Source organism: Maylandia zebra, linkage group LG8 (genome assembly GCF_041146795.1).
Source record: "Maylandia zebra isolate NMK-2024a linkage group LG8, Mzebra_GT3a, whole genome shotgun sequence".
Classification (NCBI taxonomy): Eukaryota; Metazoa; Chordata; class Actinopteri; order Cichliformes; family Cichlidae; genus Maylandia; species Maylandia zebra.
In genome coordinates, this window is record NC_135174.1 from 899,123 (window position 1) to 910,537 (window position 11,415).

The window sequence follows — 11,415 nt, forward strand, 5'->3', positions numbered from 1 at the left end:
CTAAGAGCAAGTCATCAGTGGAGTGGGGGGTTTTAGGCTTGTAGTTGGTGATATTCCTAAAACCTTTCCACACAGAGGCCGAGTCATTCTCTGAGATCTGCTGCTGCATCTTCTCAGAGTGCTGATGTTTAGCAATGTCCACTTCTTTAGTGAACCTGTACTTGGCCTCTCTCTAGCAGTCCCTGTCTCCGCTTCTGAACGCCTTTCTCTTTTCCAGCCACAGCTTTTTGAGTTTAGGAGTAAACCAGGGTTTGTCATTGTTATAACTCACCCTGGTGCGTGATGGCACAATGCTGTCCTCACAGAAGTGGATATAGGAGGTGACAGTGTCCGTAAACTCGTCCAAGCTGTTAGAAGCAGCTTGTCCAGCTTTGTCCAGCCACTGGTAGGATTTCTGGATATCAGCCACCTCCTCTATCTGCCGGTGGTACATACCATGCAGGGGCCTGTCCTTCCATGATGGTTCTTCATCTCCCTCCTCTTTCTTGGGTTTCTGCTGCCTGAGGTATTCACTGAGCACTCGGTCAGTTGGGGCCATCTTCCCAATGTATTCTTGGATGTTCGTTGTCTCATCCTGGACTGTAGTGCTTACACTCACCAGTCCCCGGCCCCCTTCCTTCCGCTTAGCGTACAGCCTCAGGGTGCTGGACTTGGGGTGAAGCCCTCAATGCATGGTAAGGAGCTTTCTTGTCTTTATGTCAGTGGCTTCTATCTCCTCCTTTGGCCAGCCTATTACCCCAGCAGGGTACCTGATCCGGGCAGGGCGTAGGTGTTGATTGCCCGGATCTTGTTCTTACAATTCAGCTGACTCCTCAGGATTTGCCTGACCCTCTGCAGGTACTTGGTGGTTGCAGCTTTTCTAGCGGCCTCTTCATGGTTCCCATTTGCCTGCGGGATCCCCAGGTACTTGTAACTGTCCTCTATGTCTGCAATGTTGCCTTCTGGTAGTTCAATCCCCTCAGTTCTGACTACCTTCCCTCTCTTTGTTACCATCCGACTACACTTCTCCAGTCCGAACGACATTCCAATGTCATTGCTGTATAGCCTGGTAGTGTGGATCAGTGAATCGATGTCTTGTTCACTCTTGGCATACAGCTTGATGTCATCCATGTACAGGAGGTGGCTGACAACTGCTCCGTTCCGTAGTCGGTATCCGTAGCCAGTCTTGTTAATGATCTCACTGAGGGGGTTCAGGCCTATGCAGAACAGCAGTGGGGACAGAGCATCTCCTTGGTAGATCCCGCACTTGATGGTGACTTGTGCTATGGGCTTGGAGTTGGCCTCTAGTGTTATACACCACATCCCCATTGAGTTCCTGATGAAGGCTCTTAGGGTCCTGTTGATCTTGTACAATTCTAGGCATTCCAGTATCCAGCTGTGGGGCATTGAGTCATAGGCCTTCTTGTAATCAATCCAGGCAGTGCACAGGTTGGTCAGTCTGGTCTTGCAGTCTCGGCTGGCTGTTCTGTCTACCAGTAGCTGGTGTTTTGCGCCTCTGGTATTCTTGCCAATTCCTTTCTGTGTCCTACTCATGTATTGACCCATGTGCCTGTTCATCTTAGCCGATATGATGCCTGACAGGAGCTTCCATGTAGTACTGAGGCAGGTTATTGATCGGTAGTTGGAGGGGACCGGTCCCTATATATATATATATATATATATATAGGGTACAGGAACATCTGTGCCGAGTATAAGCTGGAAGTCCCGAGGTCAAAATGGGAGATGCCCCCAAGGGTGGTGGAGAATGACCGAGCTAAGATCCTGTGGGACTTCCAGATACAGACGGACAAAATGGTGGTGGCTAACCAACCGGACATAGTGGTGGTAGACAAACAGAAGAAGACGGCCGTAGTGATCGATGTAGCGGTTCCGAATGACAGCAATATTAGGAAGAAGGAACACGAGAAGCTGGAGAAATACCAAGGGCTCAGAGAAGAGCTCGAGAAGATGTGGAGGGTGAAGGTAACGGTGGTCCCCGTGGTAATCGGAGCACTAGGTGCGGTGACTCCCAAGATAGGCGAGTGGCTCCAGCAGATCCCGGGAACAACATCGGAGATCTCTGTCCAGAAGAGCGCAGTCCTGGGAACAGCTAAGATACTGCGCAGGACCCTCAAGCTCCCAGGCCTCTGGTAGAGGATCCGAGCTTGAAGGATAAACCGCCCGCAGGGGCGTGCTGGGTGTTTTTTTTATACATAGATATAGATATATTGCATACACATTGTAGCTCTCAATGGTTAACTGGTAAAATGATGGGAGGAGGGCGACTGGCCTTATTCAGTTTCCTAAGTGAAGATGTTGTTGGGCTTTCTTCATGGTGGTGGTGGTGTTCAGGTTCCAGGAGAGGTTAGCTGATATGTGCACACCCAGGAACTTCACACTGTTGACCATCTCAGCAGCAGATCCGTTGATGTGCAGTGGGCTGTGGGTCGTTGAGCTCTACCTGACGTTAACAACCATCTCTCTAGAGACAGGTTGTTGTTCTCACTCCAGTCCACCAGGAGTTCACCTCCTCTCTGTATTGATCATTGTTGGTGATGAGACCCACCACTGTTGTGTCATCTGCAAACTTGATGATGTGATTTGAGCTGTACTGTGCAGTACGTCATGTGTTAGCAGGGTGAACAGCAGTGGACAGCATCACTCCTGTTTTTTCTCTCTGCCATTCCTCCGAGCGGATTAGATCTAAAATTATGACTTACCTTCACTTTTTTTATTTAACTTAATAACTTTGTTATTTGGTGAGTTTTGTAGTGGATGAAAAATAAATATAGCAGCAAAATATGAAGAAACTGCTGTTTGCTGTCCCTCTCTGAGGGCCCATAAATTAGGAAGATAGAGAGGGAACAGAGTGGGGCATATACATATTTTAGTGTTGCTCATTATTCATCCATTAGCTCTTTTTTTTCAGGGAAAGACTGCGTTTAAACCAAATATCCTCCTCACAGCTGAGCTATAAATTACATGCAGTCAGCTCTATGACTCGTATACGGGTGTTAACGACATGCTTGTTTTCATCTGTAACTGAAGGATTATTCCACCGTACACTGATGTCTTCTTTTCATCCAACCCATTAAACTGTTAGATATATGTGGGTACAAGACAATGTTTTCTCAGCCCATAGTTTGTTACAGCAGTTTAAACCACGATGAAATACTAATAACAGCATGCTGCATATGAACATTATACTAACAACACTAGTACTAATAGTAATACATAAAATAATAATAGTGAGACTAAAAATCTACTTTCTAATACACATAATAGTGTTAATACTAAATAATGCCAGATCAGGACAGATCAGCCTTGTAGAGCTGTGGGTGACCCAGACCTGTACTGAAAGCCCGCAGCACAGCGGTGGCTGTAGCTCAGCGGGTAGAGCAGCTCATCTACTGATCAGAACGCTGGTGGTTTGATCCCACATTGTTATCCTTAGAGAGATGCTAAGTTGCTCTACAATGCATCCATTGGAGCATTCAACTTCATTTATACAGCGTTAAAGGCGCTTTATGATTTAAGGTAGACCCTTCAATAAAACATATGAATGCTGGAATGAATGTGAGAAACATTTGTATAAAGTGCTTTGTTGCTCCTGTAGAGCAGAAACTATTTATAAGTGCAACAGTTATTGTGCTTAAGTATCATTGTCGTGTTTTAAGCTTCTTACAGTTTCAAAACAGGCTCCTTACTTTAACAGTATCATTTATAGCTTTTATACTGAGGGGTTAAAGTGGGCCAGGATGTAAGTTTGCATCTAACCTGTGAGAAACGAGCATGAAGGGAGTTAGATTTTTAATTTCAAATGCAGCGTTTCTATCAGCTCAACAACCATCAACAGTCACACAAACTGTTTGTGTGCAGTTTGTCTCACAGTGTGTTGCAGAGCTAACTTCACTCAGAGAAAGATGAGAAAGACAGGAGAGCAAGAAGAGAGCTTCGATTTAAAGGGAAGGATGCTCACTTTCATCAAGTGCAGACTTAAAGATTACATGCAGTACAATCATCTTTGACTTATGATTATTTTCCCAACAGCTGAAACACTCTGGTAGTATTCATGTTTACCTTTCTATCTAAGCTTCAGTGACCAGGAAGTAACTCAAGTCCTTCATTGGGCCATAGTGTAAATGACTGCATAGACCTGTGTTGTATTGTTTGTTGTGGTATGTGTGGTAGTAATTGCTGTGCTGGTTTTTAGTTACCTGGCTGCTGCTCTGGTTTGAGTAAGAGGAGGCTGAGGGTGGAGCTGCTGTGACCACACAGGAGGGAATGCAGTTCATCCTTTATTACACTGAGCTGTTGTCTCTATGGTTTTCCCCTTTAAAGTATACGATGGTTCATTCCCTTACTTTATAAGTCGAGCTGGCTCTCCTTTGGTCAGTTTGCAGAGTTATTTTCTTAAGTGATTGTTTGAGTAGAACTTTGTTGAGGAGGCCTCCTGTATGTTCTCGGCTGCCCTGACTGGACTCATTTTCCTGTTTAGGTGTGGAGGCAAAGCCACGATACCTCTTCAGTACTTTAACTTTTACAGGAGTATTTTTTAACAAAAGTATTTGTACTTGTACTAAAGAAAGTCTGTACTTTGCCACCTCTGACCGTGACAGACAGACCACTGCAGCATGTTTGTCAGGCAGTAATCCGTCAGCAGTGACATTTCCTGAAGACTCTCAGTAGAAACAGCCAGACTTCAGTAAGTAAAGACGCTGATCCTCACTGGGCAGCCATGTCTGTAATATACAGATGACTGCATCGTCCTCTGTCAGATTCAGTCTGTACGCAGTCTCAGAAGGAGATGTTTCATCAATGCTGTTAGGTGGACTCTCTGGTATGTTTGAGGACAGCTGGCCAGTAGTTGTTCAGCTCAGCTGGTACGGAGGTGCTGAGGCTGTGTGGTGAAGGAGGCAGCAGGAGGCCTCTGAACTAAACCTGTTGGAGACACTGTTCAGCAGCTTCACAGCCTCATCAGTCCTAACAGCTCTGTTTGTACTTTGGTGTTAGCACCACTCACAGTACGGTTTGTTCTGCCAGCGTGTGGGCAGAACATGCAGATCCACTGTTCATGCATGCAGGAGGCGCAGTGCTACATTGAGTGGTCTTACTGCTGAGATACTGTGTTGTTCAATGAGATACTGATGGTAGAGGTGTGTGAGTGTGTGTGTGTGTGTCTGTGTGTGAGGAGAGCAGATCTGCGTTAACGCAGAGCTGGTCATGGCAGAGCTGTCTATAGTAAGTGTTAATGACGTGGACCAGCTTCTGTTGTTATGTGTGTATGAGTGTGCACACACAGAGAGATGCACAGTCTCTTATCCTCGCGCGTTTGATGTCAGGATACTCCAGAGCCTCCTCTCTCCTCCTCCCCATCCTCTCCTTCCTTGTTCTTTTCCAGCCGCTCCTCTTCCATCCAATCCGTCCCTCCTAGTCCCTCTTTTTTTCCTCCAATCACTCCCTTCCTTTCCTTAAGGACCTCCCAGATCTTTTTAGTCCTGCCTTGCCGCCACCTCCTTCTCTACTCTCCTTTCTCTCTCCCTCCTGCATCCCTCCTCTCTCCCTCCCTCTGTAGCTGCTCGTGTGCCTTGGTTTCTGCACCTCGTTCTCAAAGTAAACAGAGAAGAAGAGAAGCAGAGGCTTCACGTTCCTACACACACACACGGGATTTTCTTGAGCTTCAGCTGCTGAGAGTGTGTGCTGGCATCCTCAGTGGTGTGTGTGCATCAGCTGTATTAACTCTGACTGCTCATCGCTGCCACTGAAAGAAGTAAAGAAGCAAGAAGGGAGGGGACAGGAAGTGAAGGCAGAGAGCGAGGATAGTGAGAGTGAAGTAAACAGAAGTGTGAGTGACTCTCCATGAGTAAGCTGTCCCGCCTCCACATGCTGTGCTCTATGGCGAACTCTGGCTGTGTACTGCTGTCCGGGTCGGGGATGTTGGCCCACTCTCTGCAGTGCCCGCCTGCTTTTCTCTATCTGCCCCAGGTAAGACATTACACAACACCAGCAAACAAGCTTCTCTTCATTCTCCTCCTCTTCTTCTTTATTATTCTGCATCTGTTGTTTCTATTATTACTTCAGTGGCACTGTGACCCAGCTCTGTGTGTCTTATTGATACAAACATGTTCACAGGTTGGCACTTTGGAAAAACTTTAATGATCCGTGCACACTTCACTACTTCCATGTCTTCTGCTCTGGTATGCATGCACTCATGAACATGGACTCAAAACTGTTAGCTAAGCTGTGTGCCTATGTGCGCGCCCGTGTGTGCGCCCGTGTGTGCGCCCGTGTGCGCGCCCGTGTGCGCGCCCGTGTGTGCGCCCGTGTGTGTTCAGCGGGCAGCAGCACAGAGACAGATGTCAGCTCAGACCTGAATTTGAGAGCAGCAGTGAGTAAGTGCTGGCTCACTCCTTGACGTGGCTCCATGCCTGTCCCTCCGATGGCTGTGTTTCTGTTAATCGTGCTGTTTTGCTTCAGTTATTACTCTGCACCTCACTCTGTTTGTTTACTGTAAAAGTACTCAGCAGATCGGTCAGCTGCCGTGTTACGTGCCAGCACATTGCATGGCTCTGCGCGAGCATGCGCCTGCCTGGTTTTACTGCTGGCACCATGTGCGGTGGCAGGCGGTCCCTTTTTCTCTAGACAGTCTGTTATTGCGGCCGTATAAAATATGATAAGACTGGAGAGAGCTGCCACATAAAATACGAGCATGCTGCAGTGAGCTAACCTGCCACGTCCTGACTCCAAATAGTCAGCACACATCACCTTTACAGGGCAGCCCAGACCACCTGGCTGCTGTCCGCACACACAAACATGCAGACACACGCATGCACAGAGAGAACGCAGCAGCTGGGATTGACAAACACACACACTTTGTTTCATGTGGCTACACAAACGCCACGACTCCTCGGGGAAGCAGTCTGTTAGAAGCTAATGGTGTGTGTGTGTGTGTGTCTGTGTGTGTGTTCATTGCCTCTGGTACACATGGGCAGATCTTGTCGCATCATTTTGCTGTTTTTCCTGCGCAGACTTTTTTCATCTGTGGAAAACACAAATGTTGGTCATAAAAAGTGAAACTATTGTTGCTGAAGTGCAGCGATGAGCTTCAACCCTCCTGGTGTTTTCTTTGGCATGTGAATCTTCTGCTCAACAGACTTTTTAGTTTTCACGTCTTTATGTCATCAGGTTCAAACTTTTTGTCACAGTACAAACCTCCACATCCTTCACCGAGTGCAGCAGATTCCACAACTGCTGTTTATGCAAAGCTTTGTACCAATTCCTGCCAGGAAATAGACACGTACGCAGTGAGCAGCTCGTCATTGTAACACAGCAATATTTAAAAAAGCAAAAAATACAGCATTACAGTATCAGTACTGTACTTCATCTGTTTTGATGTTCTGTGGGCCAAAGTATTTTATCCAGTGTGTGTTGGACATACCCGAGCACACATGCAAACTGATGCTCGGTGTGTGCTGATGTGGATCAGGTACATTGGACGTGTTCTGATGATTGCCTTAGAAACTGAGAGAAAGAAACGTGTAACTCAGTATCTGAACAGCTGGCAGTGGTCAAGCCTCTGTGTGCTGTGTTGAAACCCTCTGTAGGATCCATCCGTCTGCCCGTCCTCTGTTTATCCATATGAACAGACAGCGGTGACTGCAGCTAAGCATACCCCCCATATATTTCTCTCTTCCATCATTGTATATTGGATTTCCTTTCCCTTGCTCCTCTTCAATCCTCCTTTGTCTCTCTCTCCCTTTTTTCTGAGGCATTGCCTTGGAAAATGCAGTCCTCTTAAGTCAATAGCATGTGCTAAATTTGCTTGTGCAAGCTCCTTTGCACTCCCCAGGGTGGAAGGGTTGGACTGAGGAGGTATGAATCTTTACCAAACCACACGGATACTTAAACACTTCCTGTCTATTGCACCTACCGTTGGAATTACACTGAGGAGTGTGGAGAAATAAACCGTTCATGTTCCTTTCACTCTCTGCTTGTCTTTACAACGGTAATAGTGAAACATTGTGTGGATAGTACAGCTGAGAGTACTACATGAGCTTTACTGTGGAGCAAAAACAGTGTTATGCAAACACGTGTGATTTATCTCTGCTTAAGCAACAACAACTGATTTAATAATTACACACATTCTGAGTTTTGTGCATGTCTGTTATCTCAGGGCCATGATCTCACTGTGATCCACGGCCAATTGTCTTTCCACATAAAATTAATTAATGGCTGTTTATTATATAACCTACAGTCTCCATGTGAGTGTGTTTGAAGCACCTGATGACATCTCAAACACAATATACATGCTTAAACACGCAGACGGCCCAGGCTGGGAGGCTGAGTTTGTTGATCACCTGTTCAGGCTGGCCTGCCTCAGGACAGCTGAGACAGCTGCTGAGGTGTTAAGAAGATGAGTGAATGTATTTACAGCACGATCCCAAACAGTCTGTGGCTTTGGAAACCCTCGTTTGTGTGTCCTCTTGTTCTCTGTGCTTGATGTGTAAGAATAAAGTGAAGTGGTTGTTACTGCTGGAGGAAACTCTTTCTATCTGAGCTTCAAAGGTCTCAGTACACAGAACCATCAGCATCCTGTACCACAGCAGTTTTACTGCCTTCATGAGTTTCTCGGCATGCACAAGCACACAAACACACACACGCACAGAGCACCACCACCACACTCCTTTCAAATGTAGTTTGTTTGAACCATCGCGTTGTTGCTGATGCTACAAAACACAGACATGTTCAGTTCAGCTCAGAGAAAAGAGAAAGGCAGGAACAAAGAGCTGAAAATAAAAAAAATAAAATAAAAATGGAGACAATATTTAGAAAAAGGCAAATACACTGTAAAAAAAAAACTGTCAAATTTACGGTAAAATACCAGCAGCTGTGGTTGCCAGGAACATACCGTGTAAAAAATGTGGAATCTGTAAAAGACAATACGGTATATTGGTTTTGTAACCCTAATTTTTAAGGTAGACAACGTATTATTTTACCAAAATCATGATAGAAAAAAAACAAATATATTTGTCAATTATACAGCAATTTAATGTAAAAAATGCAACTTTCCATAGCTTTTTACGGATATTTGCAGTAAAGAAAAAGTTATAATATAATAATATTTACAGTAATTTGTTGTTAACTTAACAGTAATAGGATAGACCCTATTATTGTAAATAACTGTAAAAATAACAGAAATATGTTAAACCTTATTAAAACCTTTGACAGTAAAAAACACAGTGAAATTGTATAACAAATTACAGCATTTTATTTTGACCAGATACATTTTACGGTAAATTCCTGGCAACCACAGCTGCCGGTATTTTACCGCTAAAAATACAGTACAATATGAGGAACATAAATGGTTTACCGTACATTTTACATTTGCAACCGCTAAATATAGAAAAATCTAAAGATGCTCATATACAACCAAGGTAGAGAATATTACTGAAACAATGAGAAAATTTGACATACCATTTGAAAACAGACTAAACATATCATTTTCTCTATTCCTACAAAACAGCATAGATCTTGAGAATACAGCATGTGTCCATATATATGGCTGGTAATCCATGGAGGAATGAATAAACATGAAACAAAATATTACCTGCCCCTGACCTATCAACAGTAATGAGTCACTGGGTCCTGCCTTGGTGAAGGAAAGAACTCAGTGGAGTTTCTAATGCGCATGGTGTCGAAGATACAAGCTCTGCAGGAGTACTTCAATGTCCATCAGGAGTTCACTTTGGACTGGCAGGATCCCCTCTGCAGCAAAAAAAAATGGACAAAGTTTGATCAGTGCTTGAGCAAAATGCACAGAAATGAACAAAACGTGCTGCCAAAACCAGATCTAATGATAAATGATTTCTTAAGTGTAAAATATACAGTTCTTAAAGGATAGCTATTGTCAAAATGCAACCTGGGCTGTTTTTTTTTTTTGTTTTTTGTTTTTTTTACTGTAAACAAGACAAACATATATCTAAAAGCATAATTACGACAAACGAGCCGTTTTTGAGATTGACCGTGATTTTGTTTTGTGGTCAATAGCCAGTGAATGGGAATACTAGGGGGCCGGGGCATAAATTTGAGCGCATCAAAATCGATACAGTAAAAAAAAACAAAAAAAAAACAGCCCAGGTTGCGTTTTGGCAATAGTTATCCTTTAAATCTACTTATGTAAAAGTGATACATAGACAACGCAGCCCTAATCACAATCATAATTTGTTGGAAAACGTATTTAAGTTTCCTATTGATTTATCATAGAACTTGAAGTTAATAGCTGAATGCATGGTGATGAGACCTATCATTCAATCTACATTTTATAGCGTGTGAAATTGCTCACCTGGACATGAACCTGAGCTCGGCTGATTAAGATTAGTGTCTCTTGTCCATCTTTCTTTAGCAAAACTTGAATAATACCACTGCTTACCTCTTATTGAATCTTTGGGTGCAGACTTAATTGAAGAGCCTCGTATAAACAGGCAGGGTGTGATGTGTAGGGAAACCAAAGAATACAGCCGCCATCATTTCTGCCAGAATAGAATAGAATAGAATAGAATAGCCTTTATTGTCATTGTACAGAGTACAACGAAATTGGAGTGCCACTCCCTTGGTGCAAGTTTCAGTAATAAATATAAATGTAAAATATAAAAAGTACAAAAAAACAATCGTAAGTACTCAAACAATATCAAATCAAATCAAATCACTTTTATTGTCACATCACATGTGCAGGTACATTGGTACAGCACATGTGAGTGAAATTCTTGTGTGCGAGCTTCACAAGCAACAGAGTTGTGCAAAATACAATAATGTAAACAAGCAAAATACAAGAATGGCTACATCTGAAACTAATAAATATATGTACAATATATAATAGTATATGCATTTCTGGATATATACAGGATAGCAGCACGGATATAATGAAAGTATGAATAGCAGCATAATATAATGACAGTATGAATAGCAGCATAATATAATGACAGTGACGGTATGGAATAGGTTCAATTGTTTTTGTGCTTATTTACTACGGTGATAGCTCTGGGAAAGAAGCTATCCCTGAATCTGTTTGTCCTGGTTTTATGTGACCTGTACCGTCGGCCTGACGGTAATAGTTCAAACAGTTGGTTGCTGGGGTGAGAGTGGTCCTTGATGATATTGCCAGCTCTGCTGAGGTACCGAGAGTTTACAGTGACCTCCAGGCTGGGCAGAGAGCAGCCAGTGATCTTCTGGGCTGTGTTGATGACCCTCTGCAGTACTTTCCTGTCTGCAGCTGAGCACCCTGCATACCATGTTGTTATGCCGTACGTTAGGATGCTCTCTATGGTGGCTCTGTAAAATGTCACCAGCAGCCTCTCCTTCAGGTTGTTCCTCCTGAGCACTCTCAGAAAGTGGAGATGCTGCTGGGCCTTTTTAACCACCGCTGTAGTATTTGCAGTC

The 11,415-nt window shown here is 44.0% G+C and overlaps 1 protein-coding gene across 8 annotated transcripts in view; it reads left to right on the top strand.

The window, feature by feature from the left end:
- rbfox3a (RNA binding fox-1 homolog 3a) overlaps positions 1-11,415 on the top strand; it is a 595,842-nt gene that overhangs the window by 418,317 nt on the left and 166,110 nt on the right. Inside the window, exon 1 of one of the 8 annotated variants that reach the window (XM_014408439.4) lies at positions 5,536-5,964. The exons of 6 other annotated variants lie outside the window; for them this stretch is intronic. In XM_014408439.4, the coding sequence (XP_014263925.1) occupies positions 5,839-5,964 (126 nt within the window). In that variant the 5' untranslated portion in view covers positions 5,536-5,838. Of the gene's footprint in view, positions 1-5,535; positions 5,965-6,290; positions 6,372-11,415 lie in introns of those variants that run through there. One more of the 8 variants, XM_014408441.3, reaches the window with a different exon arrangement.